This window comes from Podarcis cretensis (genome assembly GCF_951804945.1).
Source record: "Podarcis cretensis genome assembly, chromosome: 7".
In the NCBI taxonomy this organism is placed as follows: domain Eukaryota; kingdom Metazoa; phylum Chordata; class Lepidosauria; order Squamata; family Lacertidae; genus Podarcis; species Podarcis cretensis.
In genome coordinates, this window is record NC_137176.1 from 33,268,577 (window position 1) to 33,294,745 (window position 26,169).

At 40.1% G+C, this 26,169-nt stretch overlaps 1 protein-coding gene across 4 annotated transcripts in view; it reads left to right on the forward strand.

The window, feature by feature from the left end:
- Positions 1–26,169, forward strand: part of CDKAL1 (CDKAL1 threonylcarbamoyladenosine tRNA methylthiotransferase) — a 242,049-nt gene that overhangs the window by 47,033 nt on the left and 168,847 nt on the right. For all 4 annotated transcript variants that reach the window (XM_079983780.1, XM_079983779.1, XM_079983781.1 and 1 more), the window contains one exon: positions 191–275. In XM_079983780.1, the coding sequence (XP_079839906.1) occupies positions 191–275 (85 nt within the window). The remainder of the gene's footprint in view (positions 1–190; positions 276–26,169) is intronic.

Consider the following 26,169-nt stretch of genomic DNA (forward strand, 5'->3'; position numbering starts at 1 on the left):
AAATAGTTGTATATTAAACCTCCTCCCTGCACTGGAATCTAATTTTTAAAAATATGTTAATGCTGATTATGAACAATGTCATATTCATGTTTTTCTGATAGCTGTTCTCATTTGCTAAAGGGTTAAATCCAGTCCTATAGAAGACTCATGATCAAATTCTAATTGCTCAGTATATATTTCTGTCTTCCAGACAATGCTGCAGAAGCTGATCTGTGGCTCCTGAACAGCTGTACTGTAAAAAGCCCTGCTGAAGACCACTTTAGAAACTCAATTAAGTAAGTTGCTCTCTTGGAAAAGAAAATATGTTGCATTTGTCGGTGAACAATCGTTGTTTCAGAGAGACCCCTTATAATCTAGAACTGTAACTTGACTCTGCAAAACAGGGTGGGGTCTATTTAGAACATACGGAATATCTTTTTGCAGTATTATACAGAAGGACTGATAGAGTTGAACTGTAGAAGTAGCATCTAATCCATGTAGTCATTGCCTTGAATAAAACACTGTAGTCTTGTTTGCTTGTTAACTTACAATATGTGTGTACTTACTTGGTGCTATTTTTGGTAAACAATGAGCTGCAGGTACTCATATCTTCCAAGTGTTGTGGTTGCTATGGGCTGCAACAACAAAAAGAGAGGTGGCAGTACTCTGTACCGATGAGCACCATCACAAACAAAAGCACTTTGTGTATTACAATTTTTCTCCAGTTATGGTTTTCACATTATGACTCAATAAAATAACTTACAGGGCCAACCTACTTAGTTTCCGCAATAGAGCACTATTTTATCTCTGACCACTATTTTAATTATATGCTGCTTCTTGTGGTTTAACTTTTGTTTAATATAGCAGGAGTAGAGCCCGTTCTGGCTACCTTGATTGACATTCTAAGGCATGGTTAGGGAACCTGTAGTCCTCCAGGGAACCTTGACTCCAGCTCCCATCACTCCTGACCATTGGCCATCAGGTTCAGGGACATCCGTACCTGAAGGGCTTCTTTCACCTGCATGAAACTGTAGGTTGTATTTTTGTGCTGCCTTGTGAGTAGGCATGAGCTTTGCCTGCTTGCCAGGCATGGGAGTCAACCTTTAGCCTTCACAACAAAAACCACTAATTGTGGCTTCAAGTGAATTAATGTGGTCACATCAGCTTTGGGTCTACGTGTAGTTTCCCAAAATTTACACAACATTGAACTTAGCCTGTGCTACACTTTCTTCGTAACTGCTTCTAATGCTGATTTATTTATTTGTTAAGCATACAACTTCCCATCACACCACCCAAGAAATGGCATGTTATGATTTTAGTAGAGCCTTGTTGATATCTTGATTATTGGTAGATAGGAATGAGAATAGGTGGAATTTGACTCATGTGTCCAGTGTAAACTAAAAATGTTGCCTGTTAGGTAAAATCTTGTCTTTATGTAAACTTCCATGTGATTGTTTTGTAATCAAAGTTTTAGTATAGTGCGCAGAATGGCATCTACTGAAACTGAGCATGACCTAACCTTATAATTATAGCTAAGCAGCTAGTATGCTCAGAAGAATAAAGCAGAGGGTCAATTGGTGCTTTAGCTAGTAGATTAACATAGATTCCTCCTCTACCTTTTATTGGGCTGGTTTGTTAGCAAGAATTAACTGTATTGAGCCTTGGGCTCGAGTCCTCCTCTTCTCTTGCTCCGCACCCCCCCCCCCCGACATAACTATGATGTGAGATATGAAAGCTTTCGCTTCTATTTTACGTTAACCACAGTTTGCCATGTGTAGTAGTAATGAGCCATTTCAAACCATAGGTACTGAAGCTGGCTTGTTTCAACTAGCCTTAGTTAATAGTCATCACACTTTAGGGTAGATGTGGTAAACCTGTGGCCTGCTAGCCTGGTGAAGCTAGCCGAACCCTTTCAAGCTGCCAGCCAGCTTTCATCTCCCTTCGCATTGCATTGCTGGTATGGGAGGAGAGGTTCAGTTATACGATTCTATGTTGCAATGGGAAGGAAAACCCCTGAGAGAGATGCTTGTGGTGTATGCCCAGGTGAGTAAGTGTGTGTGAGAGAGCATGCTATGTCTGAGTGTATGTCTGGTCTACATATGTGGAGAGTGCATGTTTATGCATATGTGGTATGTGTGGGTTGTATGTGGGGATGCACATAGGTGAAAGTTCAGCAGAAACTTTGGTCATGACCATTGTGGGCAGGTGGCCCTCAGACTGAAAACGTTGTCCACTATTGGTGTAGAGTTCTGAATGTAGTCGTGTGTTCACTGTAGACTGAAGCACCGGCAGCCTGGCAATGGTAGCTCTTATTTTGCCAAGAAAAACCTAGTTTACTAAACACCAGCTATTAATCTGCTGTTAGGCAAATAATAATTGGTGGGCTACTCAATTATCCTCGTAGCAGAATCCTTATAAGTTTAGCTCCAGCTGTTACAAGTGATAGCTTTTGACAATAATCTTTGTGTGCATTGAAGAAGAGAGGTGAAAATGAACTTTCCCTCAGTCATCTCAGCTTCTTTTTATGTCTTTATAAGAATGTGATGCTTATTGGGACTGAATTGTGTGCCACAGGATTATACAGTGACCTGTTTCTTGTGGAAAAGAGAATATACTTCCCTTGTGCTGAAACATCTGCACTGACATCCTGTTTGCCTCCAGGTGCAATTCAGAATGTTAGTTTGACATATAGAGCACTATGGCCTTGGGACTAGGATATCGAAAGGACCCTTTCCTCCTTTCCCAACTTGTTTGTTCACTCAGATCATAGTTTGAGGCCCTTCTCAGTCTACCATCACTTTCTAAGGTTAAGTGAGTGGTACTGGGGCCTTTTCCTGGACAGCAGCCTCTCTTAGGAACACCCTCAACAGGTATATTTCTTTAAAATATTTTAAATATTTTTTCTCTTAGGGAAAAAATGTTTTTCTCTTGGAAAACTTGAGGCAGTTTTATGTGTAAAATGCATTATCAGTTCAAAAAAGCTGCTGCTATTTTGAGGGTCGAAGCTGCAGGAACTACCTTAAAAACCCCTCCTTTTCTCTTGATGGTATGGAATTCTCATATAAAGCACATAATTTATAGAGCGCTTTAGAGGGTTCACAGTGCTTCATACATATTACAGTTTTTTAAATTCTTAGAATAATCTGTTAAGATAAATCAGTACTAGGGATTGAAGCTGAGAGTATCCTTCTTAAAGCACATAGTAAGTATATAGTGATCCCTTCATGGATCACTGCCTTGCCGTGGCGAAGGGGCTTGAAGAACTCAGAGAAGCTATGAACTATGCCGAGCAGGGCACCCAAGATGAACAGGTCATAGTGGAGAGTTTTGACCAAACGTGATCCACCTGGAGGAGGAACCGGCAAGCCACTCCAGTATCCCTGCCAAGAAAACTCCATGGACAAAGACAACAGGCATATAAAAGTTATGACGCTGGAAGATGAGCCCCTCAGGTCGGAAGGCGTCCAACATGCTACTGGGGAAGAGCGGAGGGCAAGTACAAGTAGATCCAGAGCTGATGAAGCGGCTGGGCCAAAGCCGAAAGGACGCTTAGTTGCGGATATGCCTGGAAGCGAAAGGAAAGTCCAATGCTGTAAAGAAAAATATTGCATAGGAACCTGGAATGTAAGAACCATGAACATGGGTAAGTTGGAGGTGGTCAAAAATGAGATGGCAAGAATAAATATTGACATCCTGGGCATCAGTGAACTAAAATGGACGGGAATGGGTGAATTCAGTTCGGATGACCATCATATCTACTACTGTGGGCAAGAAACCCGTAAAAGAAATGGAGTGGCCCTCATAGTCAACAAAAGAGTGGCAAAAGCTGTACTGGGATGCAATCTCAAAAATGATAGAATGATCTTGATACGAATCCAAGGGAGACCTTTTAACATCACAGTAATCCAAGTTTATGCACCAACTACTGGTGCTGAAGAAACTGAAATTGACCAATTCTATGAAGACTTACAAGACCTTATAGAAGTGACTACAAAGAAGGATGTTCTTCTCATTATAGGGGATTGGAATGCTAAAGTAGGGAGTCAAGAGATAAAAGGAACAACTGGCAAGTTTGGCCTTGGAGATCAAAACGAAGCAGGGCAAAGGCTAATAGAGTTCTGTCAAGAGAACAAGCTGGTCATCACAAACATGCTTTTCCAACAACACAAGAGATGACTCTACACATGGACATCACCAGATGGGCAGCATCGAAATCAGATTGATTATATTCTCTGCAGCCAAAGATGGAGAAGCTCTATACAGTCAGCAAAAACAAGACCTGGAGCTGACTGTGGCTCAGATCATCAGCTTCTTATAGCAAAATTCAAGCTTAAACTGAAGAAAGTAGGAAAAACCACTGGGCCGGTAAGATACAATCTAAGTCAAATCCCTTATGAATACACAGTGGAAGTGAGGAACAGGTTTAAGGATTTAGATTTGGTGGACAGAGTGCCTGAAGAACTATGGATGGAGGCTCGTAACATTATACAGGAGGCAGCAACGAAAACCATCCCAATGAAAAGGAAATGCAAGAAAGCAAAGTGGCTGTCCAATGAGGCCTTACAAATAGCGGGGGAGAGAAGGCAAGCAAAATGCAAGGGAGATCGTGAAACATACAGGAAATTGAATGCAGATTTCCAAAGAATAGCAAGGAGAGACAAGAAGACCTTCTTAAACAAGCAATGCAAAGAAATAGAGGAAAGCAATAGAATGGGAAGAACCAGAGATCTGTTCAAGAAAATTGGAGATATGAAAGGAACATTTCGTACAAAGACTTCCATAATAAAGGACAAAAGTGGAAAGGACCTAACAGAAGCAGAAGACATCAAGAAGAGGTGGCAAGAATACACAGAGGAATTATACCAGAAAGAAACGGATGTCTCATATACCCCAGGTAGTGTGGTTGCTGACCTTGAGCCAGACATCCTGGAGAGTGAAGTCAAATGGGCCTTAGAAAGCACTGCAAATAACAAGGCCAGTGGAAGTGATGGTATTCCAGCTGAACTATTTAAAATTTTAAAAGATGATGCTGTTAAGGTGCTACACTCAATATGCCAGCAAGTTTGGAAAACTCAGCAGTGGCCAGAAGATTGGAGAAGATCAATCTACATCCCAATCCCAAAGAAGGGCAGTGCCAAAGAATGCTCCAACTATCGCACAATTGCACTAATTTCTCACGCTAGCAAGGTTATGTTTAAAATTCTACAAGGAAGGCTCAAGCAGTATGTGGACCGAGAACTCCCAGAAGTGCAAGCTGGATTTAGAAGAGGCAGAGGAACCAGAGACCAAATTGCAAACATGCGCTGGATTATGGAGAAAGCTAGAGAGTTCCAGAAAGACATTTACTTCCGCTTCATTGACTATGCAAAAGCCTTTGACTGTGTCGACCATGGCAAACTATGGCAAGTTCTTAAAGAAATGGGAGTGCCTGATCACCTCATCTGTCTCCTGAGAAATCTCTATGTGGGACAAGAAGCTACAGTTAGAACTGGATATGGAACAACTGACTGGTTCAAAATTGGGAAAGGAGTACGACAAGGCTGCATTTTGTCTCCCTGCTTATTTAACTTATATGCAGAATTCATCATGCGAAAGGCTGGGCTGGATGAATCCCTAGCCGGAATTAAGATTGCCGGAAGAAATATCAACAACCTCAGATATGCAGATGACACAACCTTGATGGCAGAAAGTGAGGAGGAATTAAAGAACCTTTTATTGAGGGTGAAAGAGGAGAGTGCAAAATATGGTCTGAAGCTCAACATCAAAAAAACGAAGATCATGGCTACTGGTCCCATCACCTCCTGGCAAATAGAAGGGGAAGAAATGGAGGCAGTGAGAGATTTTACTTTCTTGGGCTCCATGATCACTGCAGATGGTGACAGCAGCCACGAAATTAAAAGACGCCTGCTTCTTGGGAGAAGGGCAATGACAGGCCTAGACAGCATCTTGAGAAGTAGAGACATCACCTTGCCAACAAAGGTCCGTATAGTTAAAGCTATGGTTTTCCCAGTAGTGATGTATGGAAGTGAGAGCTGGACCATAAAGAAGGCTGATCGCCGAAGAATTGATGCTTTTGAATTATGGTGCTGGAGGAGACTCTTGAGAGTCCCATGGACTGCAAGAAGATCAAACCTCTCCATTCTGAAGGAAATCAGCCCTGAGTGCTCACTGGAAGGACAGATTGTGAAGCTGAGGCTCCAGTACTTTGGCCACGTCATGAGAAGAGAAGACTCCCTGGAGAAGACCCTGATGTTGGGAAAGATGGAGGGCACAAGGAGAAGGGGGCGACAGAGGACGAGATGGTTGGATAGTGTTTTCGAGGTTACCAGCATGAGTCTGACCAAGCTGCGGGGGGGCAGTGGAGGACAGGAGTGCCTGGCGTTCTCTGGTCCATGGGGTCACGAAGAGTCGGACACGACTAAACGACTAAACAACAACAACAAAGTATATAGTAGATAGAGGTGAGATTCAACTTGAGGACTTCCTGAAATCTAATTTTGGCTGCAATCCTAACTAGTCTTATCTGGGAGGAAGCCCCTTTGAATTCAAAAGGTCTTAGTTTTGAGTAGACATAGTTAAGATTGTGCTGTTAGTCTCTGTGTTACCAGCTCTTATTATAATGTTTAAGGTGCAACTTGAATGACTTTTGGAAAGGAAAACAGAATCTGTGTTGCAGAATTATTCATGCTGTTTAATGTTTAACATCCTAAAAATCACTTGACTGTATTTCAAGAATAGAGCCTTTGAACTGTGATGTTGAGCTCTATTTTGAGGTTATGTTAATTGTTAATGTGTAAGAATGCAGGACAAAGGTTAACATATTTTGCAAAAGTGTTGCTGCAAAAACTTGGTAGGAGGTGTGGCAGTCTGGGACCTTGTGTGTACATAAAAAGTTGGTAGTCCTTAGCTAATAAAATAAAATCACTAGTCCCTTTGTCCTCACATAGCTTTTTATTTTAAAAAATAACTTTTTCTTGGGTTTTATAAACAGGGATTGTATGAATAATAAATGATATAGCTTTTTATTTTAATAAATGACATAGCTTTTTATTTTAAAAAATAACTTTTTCTTGGGTTTTATAAACAGGGATTGTATGAATAATAAATGATACTAATAAATAGACAAAGTTTTCTATGCCATTTGTTGTTGGCTGTTGTTGGCATCCATCTGTCTTGAGAGACAATGGAGTGTGCCTCCAGCGGTGAAGTCAGAACATTGTGTTAGCCGCATCAAAGTGTCCTCCTCAAGGCGCTAGCCTGTGCAGTGTGTATGGAGGTATTGGGCTGCCCATATGACAAGACAAGCCTCAAAGAAAAGCTGAGCAAGACTTTTGGCACCAGGTTGGCTGCAGGAGCTGCTGGAAGGAGGCATAGAAGGCACCATCCAACCATCTTAGGGATTCCACTTTGGATTTGTGTAGGGTTTACTCCTTAGCTGTTTCTTCTCCCAAAGATAGTCCACAAGGTAGCAGAGATTTAGAATCAGAGTTTTTCTTCTCCTTGATGGTCTACCTTCCCAGGTTGACCATCCCCATCTGTCCCTCATTCCTTCTACAGCACGCGCCGCAACTGCCTTGTTGATGTTGGACCCACTATGGGTCTTGCCCACTCAATCTGCCAGAGCTTGTCTTCTCATGCTGGGGAAGCCCCTAACACATTGAGGGCTACCCTCACCTGGTTTAGCTGGCCAGTGGAATCCATTTACTGGGATGTGGCCGCTGTCACATACTGACAGCTTCTAGGAGCCACAGGTGATAGCTGAGTGCAGGGTGGGAACCAAAGGTGGACAAACTACCCCAGAAGGAGCACAGTGTGCTCCCCCACCAGAAGTACAAGTCTTCTTCTAATACCCCACACATCACAAAAATAGCGTAATAAATTGGCAGCAATAGCTACTACATATGGTTCATTATTAGTGGTCATTGTACAAGTTCTTGGTTCATGGAGTATTTTAAATAAAAACAGTAACAAAGGGGAAACAGGATAGAACAGTGTTAACAGATAACATTCAACATCGCTTAGCTAAAACGCCTAATCAGGAGCCATTTTGGTTGTGCTTAGATTAAGTACGAGTAATAGGCAGTTTTTTCTCTTATGTTTCCAATGGAACAATTTAAAATGCTGCTATATTAATGAACGTGGGAGGAGGCTTCAAAGTGAAGATAATAATTTATGTTTAAATTTAAATTTAAATCAACCAGATTGAGCCAAACACGGATGGCAGGGATTATTCATTTTCTGGAATACTGGCATATGTTATTAAATTAAACCACACTGGGTTAAAGCCATCTTTCTTGATCTGTCCACATGTCAACTATAGTTTATTTGTTAATATCTCAAGAAGAGCTGTTTCCCAAACTGTTTTGTACCAGTTGTCTATTGTAGTGCCAGAAAGGTCTTTCTAGGTCTTGTTATATTGCTTCTCCCTGCTTGTAATAAATGGCTTACTGATTCTTTATTATGTAAATCCTGATTGTTGTCTTGGCCACATAGCTTTTGTGAGTCACTTATGGTTAGGGAGAAAAATACATATATCACAGCTCGTATAAACATTCCCTGCCTGGTTACCTGGAGAAACCTCTTCCTTAATTAGTGACTTTAGAGGCCTTATTAGAGATTGCTATTACCCTGATAAAATCTAATGTATTTCTTGCCTTTGCAATATAGATACATAATGAAGCCTTCACCGTACATACAAATATTGTGGTCTCAGTTATCTGAGTTCTGGTATTGGCCCGGTAGAGTATTGACTGCCACCACCTGAATATAGAATATTAAGACTCTACAGTAGCTTGGCTAAAAGGCATGTAGGGTGAAATACTGTATAGGTTATTTGGAATCCCCTTAGATTAAATCACATCAGCTGTACCTTAACCAAACATTTTGATTTTTCAAAATATACAGAATATGGAATTACAGTCAATTTAAATAAACAAGCAAAGTTTATTCTGGACTACTAACATAGGCAGGTAGCTGCAGCTCTACAGAATTCCCTCATGCTACCATTTGAATTGCTGGGCTTAGATGGGTAATCATAGTGACAGGAGCAGCTCCTATCTGGTCTGGTGAGGGGTCCCCTGAGAGTTTCTGGGCCCTCAGCCACTGCCCTGCCTGCTTCCTCCCTAGTGCTAGGCCTGTGTATTTGGCCTATGATTTCTTTGACAGAAATCTTTATCTTGTCAGTTACTTCCTTAATTACAGATGCAAGATAAAAACCAGTAATAGCATGGAACTTTGTCCATTATTGTGTGTTTTCGGGGGCTGATTTCCTGACACAGCAGGGAAACATAACCCACTGCCTCTTCAAATTTAATTTTGTAAAAGAAATCCACTTTAAAAGTTCATAAAGCACAGTGAGGCTGTTCTGTATGTAATGATGTCACTGTAGCTCCCAGGCAGAGAACTCTGCTGATGGATGTGGCTATAAAAAGTGAAGCAGGTTAGCTTTTTGATTGCTTCACACTGTAAATCTATCTGACAGATTCATGCTGAGTTTTCCTATTAGATATTAGTTAAGCTTAAGTCTGATTTACTTGTTCAGATCATTGGCAGTTTTTCCTAATGGCATCAGTTCTGCTGAAGGCCAGATAACAAAGCGGGAGCCCTGTCCCCAAGACATGTTTAGTACAGTGGTACCTCTGTTTACGAAATTAATTCGTTCCTGAAGTCCATTCTTAAACCAAACCCGTTCTTAAACCAAGGCACACTTTCCCTAATGAGGCCTCCCGCTGCCAGTGCCCTTCCACCGTTCTGCTTCCATTTGTAGACCGAGGTAAAATTCGCAAACCAGAACACTACCTCCGGTTTTGCGGAGTTCATAAACCGAATAGTTCGTAAACAAACAGAACTGTTCATAAACCAAGGTACCACTATACTTCTGTTGCAGTTTGGTGAAATGAGCCAACCCTCTCTTTCACTGTCTACCTCTATACCTGCATGGTTCTGTATCTGAATGATTAATAATAATAATGTATTTTGAAAAAGATATGGTTAGCATTGGTTTTAGGGAGGTCTGGCATTTGCCTGACCATGGCAGATGCTGACACCAGGTCTGGCTATCTCCTTGGGGGAGAGGCCATAGTTCAGAGGCAGAAAACATGCTTTGCCTGCTGCCAGTCAGAGTAAACAATACTGTGCTAGATGGACCAGTGGTCCAACAATATAAATCAGCTGCATGTGTTCCGCTTCTGAATGTATTTTCAAGAGGAGAAGGAAGTGTGTGTGTGTACATATACACACAAATAAATACAGTATCTGACATGAAGATGGAGGTACTGGAATGAAAATAGGCATGTACATTCAAAACACAATTACATGTTTCCCGTTTGAATCCCACCACCATTTTCACAACAGCTGGTTTTTTTTTTTTTGCAAAGTGAGGCATCTCAGACATGTTTGCAGTTTCCCTCTGCAACTGCTAATCTACAACCTTCCTTATGGAGGAAGGGGATGAAGTCCTGTTCTCAAGTCAGGTGTTCCAGCATTTCTCAAAGGAGTGTTATAGAAACCCTCTCCTTTCTAGGTGGCGAGTTCTGAAGTTGGTTATTGTTGCATTTGACGATTGTGGAATGCAGTATCATTTTCCTCACCCTCTCATACACACACTCACCGTTAATAAGACATGCTAGGTGTATTTGAGCAGGTCCTAGTAGATATTGTGTTGAATTCTGCATTAAGTATATTTTGGTCTCTGTCCTTACCTCTTATATTAGGCAAAGAGCTCAAGAAATCATGTCAAACCTCTCCATGTGAGATAAATGGGAATGACTCAAAAGTTGCCATTGCAGGTCTCTCTCATTTCATTTGGAAAGGTATTCATTCTGTCAGTAAAAGTACATGAACAACAACTCAGTTATTCATCAGTTTATGCTTAATCATGAAAAGCTTGCTTTCGATAAAATATCACAAAATATTAGTCATGTCACTTGTTTCAAAACCCAGGAAATATGTGAATTTCTGTTGCAAACAGTAAAAAGGTACTTAATTGCTTGCACATTAGGCTTTTAAAGAAGGGGGTGGTTTGATATTGTCACAACACTATCTACTACCAAAAAAAGAGCAAGTGGGGTGGGGGGGTGTACACATGATGATGTGATTGCTTTTAAAGAGTTTACCATAGAGCTCTAAATACAGTGGTACCTTGGGTTACATACGCTTCAGGTTACAGACTCCGACAACCCAGAAATAGTACCTCAGGTTAAGAACTTTGCTTCAGGTTGAGAACAGAAATCGTGCTCTGGTGGCGCGGCAGCAGCAGGAGGCCCCATTAGCTAAAGTGGTGCTTCAGCTTAAAAAAGGACCTCCGGAATGAATTAAGTACTTAACCCAAGGTACCACTGTACAATGGTTCTTTTTGCTTCTGATAAGTAGTATAATAGTTGGTTTTGTCTGTAAGGCAGTTTTTATTCTTTTTAAACTGAAATGCATATTTATTATTTGTTGTAGCCTGGCTGAAAGAAGAATTAAAATAGCTCTTGAAAATATGCTTTTGAAAGTCAGTGGATTACATCTTTGTTGCACAAACTAGTGTGTGGTTTCCAGTTGTGGTGCATGAGATACATAATATTTATTGTAAAACTTTAAAGTTAAAATCTTCATAAGAATGTCTTGAATTATTACAACTTATTGTTGGAGTGCCAGCTCTTAATAAAACAGCCCCCTTATTACTCTTCATCCTAAGATGAAGCTTTAGAGAAGAACAATATGGATTTATTACAGTTCCTTCTGATTCCTGCTTAGAAATTCTGAAGTACAGGGGAGCTATACTAAATGGTTTTTTCCACTCTTTATGGTTTTAGGTGCATTTTGTAACTGATAATACAGCTACTTTATAAGACTATTCTGACCTGTAGTTGATTGTATGCAAGGGAAGATGAGTTCTAAATGAACGCTGAAGTGTTCAACCTGTGCATTCTCTTATGGCATAATTAGTATAAGTAATCTACTTGAAGTAGTCTCTGCTGGTGGTACCTCAGCTTTGCTTTTATGCTGTGACACTTTTTCTGGATCAATGTGACCTTGAGCTGATACTCTGATATTTAAAAGTAGTGAAGATTTTGCACAAGGGCAACCAGCTGGGTGACCCTCAGGTTTCTTTAGCTGAAATGTGTGAAGTGTCCATGGAAACATTTGGGTGCAAGTTCCAGCTTTCCTCTCCAAAACATAAGGAATTTTTCTTCCATCCAGGTGTGCTGAGGCCAAATTATACTTCTCAATCTGTCAGAATAGAATAGAATAGAGTAGAAATGTCTTTATTGTACTCTTGTGCAAACCTCCAATGACAGTTGCTTTAAGGTTAGTGATTATACTACTACTAATAATAATGGTAATAATAGTAATAATAATTTATTTATACCCCCCCCCATCTGGCTGGGTTTCCCTGTCACTTTGGGAGGTTCCCAATAAAATATTAAAAATACAATAAAGAGATTATTGGCTTCCCTTCTTCATGGAGTAAATAGTTAAACTATGGAACTCACTCCCACATGAGGCAGTGATGGCCACCAACTTGGATGGCTTTAAAAAAAGAGGACTAGATAAATTTGTGCAAGAGAAGGAGCAGTTTGGAGGCAGCAGTGCTTCTGAATACCAGTTCCCACAGGCATCTAATCCGCCTCTGGGAGAACAGGATTCTGAGCTAGATGGGACACTGGCCTGATCCAGCAGGCTCTTCTTATGCTCTTGAACTAAAGATGTGCCTGATTTCTAGTTTAATGGGTTCATTATTCCCCTAGGAAAGGGGGAGCTATTTTTCTTATGATTTTGTGGCAGGTATTTGAAATTTTAAAAACTTTTACAAATTACTCATAGTGCCACGAGGAACTCTGCATCCTCCCAGCATGACAGCAGCCTTCTTTTGGAATATTTTTTAGTGGTTTTTTAGGAATATTTTTTAGGAATATTTTCAAGCTCCAGCGGGGGCGGGGAGAGAGCAGGCGGGGGCGTGGCTGGTGCATGTCCTGGGGGCTTGGCACTCTGCCAGCAGGGGCGTGGCATGCCACCTGCGGGGGCATGGCACCCAGTAGGGGGGCAGCCATGATAGCACCCCACTGGGATCGTGCCACCAGGGGCAGTGCGCTCTCCCAACACCCCTGTTCTTCTGCCAGTGTACACCAGTACCGTAACAGTTATTAAGTAAGATAAGCTTCAAACCCCCTAATCCCGATCCTCAAATATTCTATTGCGCCATCAAGTTTTGTGGGTAACTTCACCTGTCCTATCCTAGCAAATGGCCTGGAAAAAAACCCCTTGACTTGATCCGTGTAGAACTACTTTGAACTCTATTTTTGTTACTGTTCTCTGTTCTTTGTTTCAGATTATTTATGATATAAACTTTTGCACTCACATTGGTATTTGCTTAAAATTCTGTAAAAGTTCTGTTTAGGCAACCCTATTTAGGCATGTAGATGTTACATGTGTATTTTCTCTTTTAAGCTACTGTTGGTTTCCATCATGCTTTTAATTTTTTTAAATACTTGTTTTTAACTGTCTTTATCAAGAATGTTAATGTTTTGTTTTCTAATGTTTTCCATATTTGTAAATCACTTAGAAGGTGCTTTTTTTACAGTCTAGTAGTATATAAATTTTGCCAAGTAAATAATAAATAAATATCTGTGTTTGCTAAAGTCTGTTACTGAAAGGTAAGGTTTTAGCTTCAGATTTTCCCTTCCCCATCTCCATAATATGATCTGGGCAATGTGGGGTGGGTAGCATATAAGCCTTTTTTACTCTATATTTCAAGTAAGTGTGCCTCAAATCACCAAAACCATTATTTTTACTCTTAAATCATTTTATTCTTTCATGAATATATATTAACAGTTGCAACCCTGGTATGGTTATTGCCACCCCACTAGATGCTACTGGTTTTTATGGATTCTTCTTGAACCCCCCAAAGTAAACAAGGCATTGGTAGCAAACACAATTCCATCTGTAGTGCACAATTGTCTCAAATAAATAGTGTTTCAAATCTTAAAAATAGTGTTGCAAATTCCCCCAAATTAGTTTTTCCATGAATTAGTGCACAAGGTCTATATGCACTGGCCCAGAACAAGTAGATTTTGTAACCAGTCAGTTTCAAAAGCAGTTTCGAAAGCAAAGAGTGGGGAAATGTTAATTAACAGAGGGGCTGTACCCTGTAGTCTGTCTAGAAGGCATCTATCAAATGCCATCATTATCTGATTTAGCAGGCTTCAAAATGTCTTTTGAAGCTATAGTTGGTCACCTTATAACATTTCTCTTTGGAGTTTTAAAAATTCCTAAAACATTTAAAGATGTACAAGCTTGAGGTTTCACTGTAGCATTATAATATTTAATCTTCAGTTATAAAGCCCCTAATGCAAGATTAGTTGTCAGTCTCTTGATGTATTTCTAATGTGACCCGCAGCACCAAACAAGTTGTTCTCTGCTGTTTTTAAGTAAATGTCTATATCTTATTAAGTAAACAGGCACCATGAAACCTGTATATAGAGGAGCAGTATATACAAGATGTACCTTTGAGCAAGGAGCTTTGACGTATTTGGTACAAATGCTTCATGTTTCAGAATAAATGCATTGCAGACTGGCACATGGAATCAAATATTACCTTGAGGCTCCTTCTTTCAGTCAGCCACCCTTACCTAATCTTATGAATGAAACCTGAACCATCTGCTTGACAGATGGTGTGGGCAGGTAGGTAACCAAAGAAATTGTGTGTTTTTCTTGCAGATAAAGTTGTGCTTACCATATGCACTTTGTTTACCAAGTGCTAGTGAAGTCTTTAAAGAAAAGGCTTTATACCATCTGGATTAGAGAGCCATAATGGGAAGAGAGGCAGTTATGTCTGTACAAAGTGCCTTTCCTCAAACTGCTGTTTACTGGATCATTTATGACTAATTAACGGGCTGACTAATTCATATTGCTCAATAGTGGGTGGACCCTTCAACGCATAAAAGCAGATGTGAATGCTGCCTTTCCTCCCCCTTTGTTTAATCTACAAAACAATCAAATAGTTTAAAGAACTGAGCCCAAATCCTCACAAAACACTGAATATGCAATTACCCCAAACAGGACAATGCGTGCATTGTATTGTATTACAGCTTTTAAATCTAACTTCAGATTTTCACTGAGTTGCACAATGGACTTTCTTCTCAGTATTTTTTTTAACACTTTATTTGGTTGGAAGTGCAGCAATCTGGCCAAATTTAAGCTAGATGAAGGTGGGGACCCATGAACACCTATTTAAACACATGTTTACATGTAAGCCTTGAGGGATAACTTTTTATTAAAAGAAGAACTTCAAGAACAAGGGGTGTCCCCCCACCCAAGACAGGTGCAGTGCTGTGAATAATTACAGTCCTGCAAAAAGATTAAATTAAATTAAAAAATAGCAGTTGTAGAGCAGCTGGCAGGCTTACCTGTGACAGGTATCTCTCTATATTGAAGGTAAGATATGTTCTATGTATGTAGGTTACAGTTTGTGTAGACTTGTTCAGTATTTCAAAAACCAGACCGCTTCAGAACTAGCAAATAGTTTTATGGGGGGAATGTGGCATGTAACAATGATGAGGCATCTCAGTAATTACGGAGCCAGCTGGCTGTAACAAAACACCATTCTTTCTGGAAATTCAGACAAGAGCCCAGGAACCTTTTCTAATGGAGGCTGTTAATGCACAATCCAGTGCTACTGTCCTTGTCCATGCCACTACCACTCTGTCTCTGAGCAGGCATAGGAATGGGTAGCAGGGGTTGTTTTAGAGGTAATAGGAAAAAGAAGAACTGAATACCTGGACTGTGCATCCTGTACATAGGATTCTATCTGCTTAGGTGCGTATTTCAGTGTAGGCAGATAACTCCTGATATATAATTACAATTGCTGGAGGAGACTCATGAGAGTCCCATGGACTGCAAGAAGATCAAACCTGTCCATTCTTAAGGAAATCAGCCCTGAGTGCTGACTAGAAGGACAGATCCTGAAGCTGAGGCTCCAGTACTTTGGCCACCTCATGAGAAGAGAGGACTCTCTGGAAAAGACCCTGATGTTGGGAAAGATTGAGGGCACAAGGAGAAGGGGATGACAGAGGACGAGATGGTTGGATGGTGTTCTCGAAGCTACCAGCATGAGTTTGACCAAAGTGCGGGAGGCAGTGGAAGACAGGAGTGCCTGGCGTGGAGTGCCTGACCATGGGGTGACCATGGGGTCACGAAGAGTCGGACACAACTAAACAACAACAACAAAATAAACATTATTCTTGGAAGCTCATTGAAGGTGGTGGTATTGTTTGGTATTCATGGAAAGGCAGGACATAAATACTTTAAATGAATAACATGCTAGAGTGAAAGCATGTACTGTGTTTAGTAGTGAAGCATTGCTGTATCTACATGTGGAGTAGAATCAAAACTGTATGCTAGAGTTTATTCCTTGTAGCAGCCACTTAGCACCATCTCCCCCATCACTGGCCCTCTGTCAAATAATCTGCAGTGATCCTCTCCTTTACCTGCACTGTTGTACATGAAAACATGTGGATGAGAGAGCTGTTGTAATCAGGAGTCTCCCTTTTCCTTCATTCTGTTGTTTATTTCATTATTTAAAGGGCTTATATACTGCTTTTCAGAACAAAGAAGTTTACAATTGCTAAACTATAACAATAGCAATTGTAAAAACACAACAGTAAAACTGTTGAATCTTACTACAATGAGACAAATAAAGGCTAAAATAGTCTCATACTACCATTGGACACATATTCTAATTATTTGACCCGACTGCCACCTTACATCTTATTTCCCAAATGCCTTTAAAAATGGATATTGTAATATCTTTCTTTAAAATCAATGGGTCTTGTGTCACTTTCTACAAAATTGAATTCCATAAATAGGGGGCCACTGCAGAAAAGGCCCTGTTCCTTGTGCTCCTTCAGACAAAAAAACCCCACAACTTTTATTGGCGGAGACTTTACTTATATCCTAAGTCTTAAGATTTGTGTAGTCTGGTACATCAGGGTGAATAACCTTTTTCATCCTGGGGGAAGGCCAGATGGAAAGGTGTGCAGAGTAATGAATGAAAATTTTATCATTGTATTGATGATTGGTCTCTTCATATATACACCCCTTCCTCTCTTTCTGTTTTCCATCCACAATACACAAATAAAATAAAAAAATGGAATAGTTACATCTTGTAATTACTATCAAAAGGTAACACACATTTCCTCTTTACATATTTGTAAGCATCTATGTAAGATCCATTGTCAGCTTGGAGTTTTTCTGTTTATATGTACACCACTCTCCGTCCTCCATACTGACAACCCAAGAGGCATTATTGGAATTCAAGGACACATTCCAGCCTGGCAAAAATATTTGTAGCAGGAAGCAGGGCCAGTGATGGGCGTCATCTGTGGAGAGAGGGCTGTGTGGCCTGAGGAGAGTTCCATGGGCAAGATAGAGAGGCCCCAGGGCTTTAGGTTTTCCACTCCTGTGTAACTGATCCATAAGGTAACCTAGTCCCAAACTGTTTAGGGCTTTAACGGTTATCATCAGCACTTTGAGTCAAGCCTGGAAACGCACTGGCAACCAGTGCAACTGGTGCAGTAACATTGTGATACTATCTGACCATCTGGCCCAGGCCAAAAGTCAGGCAGCTGAATTCTGTGCTAGCAGTAGTTTCTGAGCTATCTTCAATGGCAGTGCTAATAAGAATCATAACAGCCTTCTAGTTTCTGTCACCAGAATCATCACTAAATGTCTGTGGTGGGGAGGGTGTCAGATTTGCAAAAGCAAAGTTAGCATTTTTCTCTTACCCAAAGGGTCAGGTTTGTAAGGATGATGAAGTCTATATTTCAGGCAGGGTTGCTAGCTAAGCACCCTCAGATTCCATGAGTTGAAAGTAGGGCCGGGCGATAAATCACTATATCATCCAAAACTGGGTTGAAGTCCATATTGTAATATTGGTTTTATAATTTTTGGCCTAGCAATATATCACAAATCCTGGGGTGTGCGCGTGCACACTATGCAAAAGTCACAATGTGGAAAAACAGTGAAGCCAGGCAATACCTCTACATAGCTCCATCCTTATTTCAGACATTGTGATATAGTGCGATGTTTAGCTAGTGATAAATCGTGATGTTGAAAACCAGATATCGCCAAGCCCTAGTTGAAAACAGACACACATAATGCCAAGGAGAAATAGAAAAAAGTTGTGATTGTCCTGCATTTCCCATACAGAACACTTTGTTTTGCTGTACAGATTTCAAGAAATGCAAACAACCTCGCTTACTCATTCAATGTGACAATAATAATGGAACGGTGATAAACTACTTCTACTCTCTAGCTTTATCATGATGTGAGGATTTAAAAAACTAATTGAAACATTAGCTTTTTATCTTTCTTATCTGTTGCCCTCTTCCAAGATTATGTTCTGCTTGCTGTGATTGGCTGTGGTCACGACTTTGCTTTGAAACACTAGCTTTTACATAGATTTGTACATGCAAGGTGTGTGTCATAAAGATGTTCTAGGCCATCTGTTGATGGAAGAATGTTCCCAATGAACCACCTGGTGTTTCAGCAAGGATTTGTTCCAGATAAGCCCTGGTTTACTTAATAAACAATAATATTGAGAGAGGCGGGGAGGAGGAGTGAATTCAAGAGGTCAAAGTTTTCCCTCTTGTTACATAATGTCGAATAATACCATTCAGATCATCATTACTTTCCTTTTTGCGGCTTATCTATCATTAAAGCAATTTTCTTTTCACTTTGCAAATTGAAGATGATGAGTAATGTTAAACAAAAGGAATCGCACAATGATTGGTATAATGTTCTGTGCAGTATATGATTTAATTTGGAGCTTCAGATAGCCACCTGCTGTACTTTTGTCTGTGCGGCAATCTGGCAGGAGAGGCTCTGCTGTTTTGGATCTCTCTTTATTTGTCGTGTCTTTGGAACCATCTGACTCGGCTGTGAACTGCAATGATGAAGTGCTTAGCTACTGGGTGTTTATACAAATAAAACCAGGATTTTTTCCACAATCATAAAATGCTTTTAGCGTGTTGATACAACATTTTAACTTTATCAGAAGCCAGCCTGTCTTGTTATCTAAATCACTAAAGTAAAATAGAAAAGGATCCTGTTACCGTTGGGGACTGTGATTACCGATGAGGTTTTAGCAGTTGCTTGTTCCATTTTAAGTAGGTGATTGGATGGCTGCACCTGTAGTTAGGTTAGAAACAGGGAACCCTGCAGCCAAATGTGGTCCTTTGTATTCAAGAAAATTACTGTATTGGCCTGAATGTAAGCATCACTTTTTTCCAAAATCCGACTTTGAAAAGTTAAAGTGTGGCTTAAATTCTCAACCTTACAAAAATTGGCTTTTACAATATCGCTGCTGAAACAGACATACAGTAAAACGGAACGGGTGTGAGTGCCTGTGGAATTTTAAGGGAGTGGCTTATATTCAGGTATTGTCTTTTATATTCAGGTATTGTCTTTTAAAGGTGTTGGCTTTAAAACTGAATTTTAAAGGTGTTGCTTATATACGGGTGCTGCTTATATACGGGTCAATATGGCATGTCCACAGCAAGATACTTTGGGCCCCGGCTTTCTGGATGCAACCAGCATAGAATACAAGGGCTCAGTGAGCCAGTTAGAGCCAGTTCCAACATTCATTCAATCATTCATTAAATTTGTATATCGCGCTTCATCTGTAGATCTCAGGGATGTTCACAGCATAAAAATACACGATAAAAACACAAAATACACAATAAAAGCAAGAACAAGGACAAAATAAACCAATCACCACCTCCACTTGTAGGGAGTGGCAGTCTTCCAACAGAGTATCTCACATTTTAAAATGAATTCAGATATTAAAGGACCAGCTGACAGAGAAGTAAAAGTGTCAGTATTAAATCAGGTTTCCCATGAAATAACATTTTGATAAGAGGAATAAATCAAGACTGGAGCCTGGTCAGTTGTGGATAACATAGAAATCAAACATAGGTCTGTCTAGCTCAGTATTATTGACACTGAGCACTGAATGAGCACTTGCAAAGTCTCGTCTTGTATTTCCAACAACAGTCGACTTCCCTGTGGGATAAGCAAGTTGGGCGCATGGCTGCCCTGTGACAGGCCAGTATTGATGCCACATAGGCTTGTGAGTAGGCCAGGAGCAAAGGTGCAAGGCACATATCCACAGGCCCAGCATTAGAGCAGTCTTTCTTCTCCCTGTCACTACCTTTTTTGGCTGCATATAGAGATAGAGGCTTAAAGTGAATGGGGAGGAATGAGTGTCAGAAGTGGGGTTTAATGAAGGATCAAGTGTTTGAGCTTCCCTGTGGTCATACCAGCTACCGTGTGCCTGCATGTGTCTGCCTGAATTTGACTTTGTCTGTTGTGCATGTGGCACATGTGCAAGAGTGTGAGTGACTGCACCACTTTCTAGTCACATTGAAACTAACGGGGTGATCAAGACCGCAGATTGAAAATGGTTACCCCCGCCTCCGCCAGTCAAGGCCTAACTCCAGAAATCTCTGCTTTCTACAGAATGTCTAGTACTAGAGGAGCCAGCTCTCCTTTTTAGCTGATCACTTCATTACAACTAAGGAGAAGCTGTGTATATGGTGGTGGCAACAGGGAAAGAAGAATACATATATATGTTGTTGATTAACTCTTTTGAGAATTGAAATAATAACTAATTGGAATAGCAGTATTGGTTTGGTGTAGGGATCAAGGACAGCTACAAACACAGAAATTAGAGAACAAGTAGCTGTCTGCCTATATCATCTTCATAGAAATGTCTCAAAGGTACAAGCATGGAAGATAGCATCACTGGCAGAATACGTGGGTATATTATCTATTGGGAGTATTCTCGCTCCTTGGAGGCAAACTGGTTGATGTATGATCAGACCTTTGGAATGTGAACTGCATTCAACTACACTCTCCCATGGGACAGGTAGCATTGTGAGTTATTGTTCAAAAGGATGGCTTGCAGTCAGGAAGATAGTCTTTTTAATGCCGGTTCTTAGCTCTGCTTCTTCCTTTTCACTTTCTAGCTGTATAGGGGGAAGTGGAACACAACAATACACATTGGAATGATACAGGTAGCTCTTCAAAATATTGTTGCAATAAGCAGAGGGGCACAATAACTCTTGTACACTTTTGCTTTGCTATTTTTTATGCTATAATACTATTAGTATTTAAATTGCTTCACTATTGGTATATGGGATGTTAATCTAAAAGTGTCCAGGCAAAATCCATGCTATAGGGACCACTAGAATGATTATCTAATGCCCTCTGAGATTTAGAATAGTTGCATTCCTTCAGTATAATAATTTTGAAAGAATTAAGGAACTTGCTGCTGCATTGCTAGAGAATATTAATAATAACAGATTGGAATACTTTTTGTTTGAAATAGGTGGATTATAATGTAGGCCTTGCTGGCATTGTATATTAACACTGTATATTTTTAGGCAGGAAAAAATCTGGATACTTTAGAAGCAAAAAACTTTCAACATCACAGTACTTTTTTCTAAAACATACAAATATCCCTAAAAATCATAAAAATATTGAAATGTTTATATAATATGATGTGCTACTATTTAGGTATTTACGGTCGTGCCTTGACAGTTGGAACAGCTTAGTTCCCAAACATTTTGGCTCCTGAACGTTGCAAACCCGGAAGTGACTGTTCTGGTTTGCGAACTACAGTGGTACCTCGGGTTACAGACGCTTCAGGTTACAGACTCTAAGAACAGTTTCAGGTTAAGAATGGACCTCCAGAACGAATTAAGTTCTTAACCTGAGGTACCACTGTATTTTTGGATGCCAAATGTCCAACGGGGCTTCCGCAGCTTCTGATTGGTTGCAGGATCTTTGGTTTTTGAACATTTTGGAAGTCAAGCGGACTTCTGGAATGGATTCCATTTGACTCCCAAGGTACGACTGTATTTATTTATTTAACTTATATTCCCTCCAAGGAGCTGAAGGTGGCACACGTGGTTCTCCTCTTCCTCATTTAATCCCTACGACAACCCTGTGAGGTAGGTTAGGCTGAGAGGCAGTGACTGGCCCAAGGTCATCCAGTGAGCTTCATGACTGATTGAAGATTTGAACTTGGTTTCCCAGGTTGTAGTCTGGCACTCTAACCACCCACAATTTTCTTCCTAATATTTGTATTATCAGTATGTGTAGTGTGTATTAAAATTATGGTAGTTGAAGGCTTTATTCATTCTCAAGTACTTGTCCCAGTGAATTCACTTAATTTTTAAAGCAGTAATGTTTTCTTTCAAAAGAATGGGGAAAGGATTGATGTCATTGTTCTGTTTCTCAGCACATGGGTCAACTGTAGGCCAGCACTGCTCTGACGGTTTTGAGAATACACCAGAGAGTGTTAACCTATGGCTTAGTATCCTTATTTTGCTAGAAATGACTGAATTCTGCCTTGATTCTCCTGTCCAAGTGACTCCCTTAAGTGCACTGGCATTATGCTTCAGCTTCCATCTTTGCTTGCAAAATGGATCACTACAGAAAAGTCACCTATTCCAGCCAATACTTGGTGAGTGCACAAAGTTGTTGCTGGAATTCTAGGTGAAAAATGCCATTTTTCACAACAAAGCGATTAGCTTCCAATCAAGCTTTTCTCAGTGCTAGGGCATAGCAGATCTGGTCAGCTGGAAAAGTACATAGTCAAAGTCAGAGTGGGGTCTTGGTGGAGGGCAGCAAATTAAGGTCAGTGGGGCCAGAGCCAGGTGTATAGATAGTCAGACCAGATAGAAGTCTGGGGCCATAACCGAGATCAGAGAGCCTGAGGTAAATATGTCAAGGTTGGGTTGAAATTGAAATTAATGGACCTAACTTAGTCATGTTCCTTATTTTCAATTTCAGTATTAATTACTTTACTCTTGAGTAAAACTTAGATGAATGCCATCCAATATATACAATAATTGTAAATTCAATCAAGTGTAACCAAGGGTCCCAAGTAGTATCTTGGATGAAATTAGATGGATTAGAGAACATGGATCAGATCTGTTCTCCCTTCCTAATTATGTTCTCCTTACCAAGGAATGTAAGCACTGAGGCTTATTCTCTCTCTCTCTCTCTCTTTCTCTCACAGTGTATCACTAAAAGAAGAGTGTATATTTTTATTCTCACGAAAATTATTCCTCATATCACTGTTTGTGTTTCAGCCAAAATACATGTTAACCTCTAAGAATTGTACATGTTGTTCTTTCTAAGGCAAGGTCAAAGAGGAAGTCTTTTTATTGGGATCCATGCTTATTTTTCATGGCTTGTTCATCAACCATAAAAACCATATCTGTGTTTGGATACCTACTGATTTCTTTCACTCCTTCCTGAATTACTAGAGAATTTGCATTGAAAACTCATGCATAATATTTGCACCACTGCCTCTGAAACATTTTTATTGATTTTACAGTGTGCGGCTTTTTACTTCTTTGCTTCATACTGTGGTTTGATAAAAATGATTGTCACATTTCATTTACCTTAATTAACTCATTTCTTTCGGTAGGCCCAGTATACCTCTGAATATAGTTAAGCAAACTTTGAAAGTAATCTTATTATTACTTCCAGGAATGTGTTCCAGCATTTGGTGGTTTAAAAAATTGTATAAGAAGTTTTACCAGTCCATTTGAGTAATTAAAATCTCCAGTGATTAAAGTCTGGCCCCTTTCCAGGGCTGTTAACCCACTTCCTGATTCAGTTTTTCCACCTGCCCTCTAGGTCTCTAGTAATGACTTTGCATCACCTTGACAACTTTTGTTATCCTTTACTTGATGCTGCCTTGTGAAGATGTATTATGTGATACCTGCACCATGTTTTGCTCTAGGAACTGTGGTTTCAGCTTTGTTTTGATCTACCTTGTGTTTGGCATTTGTTGCTTTGACCTCTTTTCCCTAGGTTTCTGGGGGTGTTTCCTGTTGTTATTCTGTCTCTCACAGCTACAATAAACCTACCATTAAAATTATGGACTGGTCATTTCTTCGACAGGGGGCAAATGGGCAAATTTAGCAGGGGATGAAATACTTTCCTCCCTCACTGTAGGTCATCTAGCCAGCTTCCCACTCTGTTGTGAGATAAACTCTCTTTATGTTCAAGTCATAGCAATTCTTTCTAAACATGCTTCTATACATATAAAATACCATATACAGATTTTATGCAGATACTCATTTTCCTTTGTCCTCAGAATTGATGTGTAGGTCCCTTTCTGTATAGTGCCCCCATATCAAAAGCCACAGACTCCTTGGGGTGTGAGGTTGACATTGAGGGGAGATTTGATAAAGCAACACCACCCCAGCCTTGTGAATTCTGAGATGATACATTAATTTGAAAATGCTGTTCTACACTAGAAACCATACATCTGAGTTGCTCTTTAAAGGAGTCCTATTTGGCTGCTCTTATTGATCCTTCATTACCTCCCCACTCGACCTGGAATTTAATAGTGGAACTAGCTATCAGTATCTGGTTGCATAGCAGCTATTAACATCTCATTAGCTGTGTTCCATCTCAAGCAGGAAAATGAAAGAAAAATATGGATTGCAGCCCCTTTTCAAGGAAGATGTAAACAATCATGTTTTCTTCTTTGAGAGAGAATAAATTCTGTATAGTATTATATAATATTTAAATTAGACTGGGGGGGAATCACAAGCTTTAATAAATCAGTATTATCAATATATTTGTTTTTAATTAAACTACATAGCCTTGGGTTGTTCATTGACAGCAGATGGCAATATTGCTCTGCTCAACTCCTGCTAGGACCACTTGGTTTATGGGAGAAAGCTTCAAAACTGTCTTGAGTGGCATTCCTGGATCTGGACTGCATCATATTATAAGGGAGATTTAGTGTAATCAGCATATCCTAAATCTAGCTTTGTATAATAATAGATGGTGGTGTATCAACTCTGATAATTAATACTGGTTTGTCCTTAATGTTTGGGTGAATTTGAGGTCCACCAAAACCACATTGGCAAAAGTCCACCCTGACTCAGTCAGGGCTCAGCTGAGGCTGGAGTAAATCTCGAAATAGTGGCAGGATGAAACAGGGGCAGACTTACTCCTATTCCAAACTCTGTTCAGCTCAGTCACATGGCCTAGCAACCCAGTGGAAGTTACACCTCCCTTTTTGTCAGTGTATGTCAAAACATGGTTTTGAAGTTTTGTTTTTCTTCTGCCTGGCTTGTTGAGATTCATCCAGCAATAGCTCCACTCTTGAACAGTTTGGAACAGGCGTGAGTTACATTGTGTAACTTATTCTGGCTTCCTGTAGTTTGTATTGCTCTTCCCACTAATTGATAGTGTGAGTTTAGCTGTCCAAGGAATCAATATTAGCTTGCGTATGAGTGTAGGTGATGCACATATATCATTGATGCACAGTGTTAAAGGATATATTCTGTACTGTGTGAAGGAGGAGAAGGGATACTTGCTTTAAGATGGCAGCAGGTACCTGCTGGTTTTGGTAATGAGATGTGATTAAAATTATAATTCTGCTGCCAGGTAAATCAGTGGCATCTTTTTAATAGATCAACATATTTTAGTCAACTAATATAACAGTCTATTAATCTAATGGAATACCTGACTGCATGTTTCAATTCTTATTTTAGTTAAAACTAGGGCAGAATTAATTGTGAAACAGAAAATGACAGCTCAGTGGTAGTGCTGCATATCTTGAACACAGATAGAGGTCCTGCTTCACTCCTCTCACCAGTGGTTATGATTATGCCTGAAAGAAACCATGATCTGAGGCCAAGATTTCACAGAGGGGGAAATCCCTATGTAAGGGTTTTCACTTGCGCAACAGGGCTTTCTTTTTCTCCTCCTACAATATGCCCCCCAAATTGTTTCTAAGGTGGTCAGGAGAACCCTCAGAAGAGCACACCAGGAGAGAAGGGGATTGCTTTCTTTCTTAACCCAATATGCTTGCACAGATAGAACGCTTGTAATGTTGTGATGTTAAATTCCATTAACAATTTTTTCACTAGCGTTATACATTGGTAAGGAAAGGTTAAGCGTATATGGGTGTGTTCCTCTGAATTCAATGGCATAATAGACTTGAGTATTTGACTATTTAATATCCTGTTTCTTTGTACTTGAAAGATTTGTAGTGGGAGAGAAATGAACAGAAAGATTGTGTTTGTGACTGAAATCCAGCTGCCTTTCATATTAGACCACAGAATTGTTTAAAAGGGCATTGCAAACAATACCATGTTCAGATGAAGC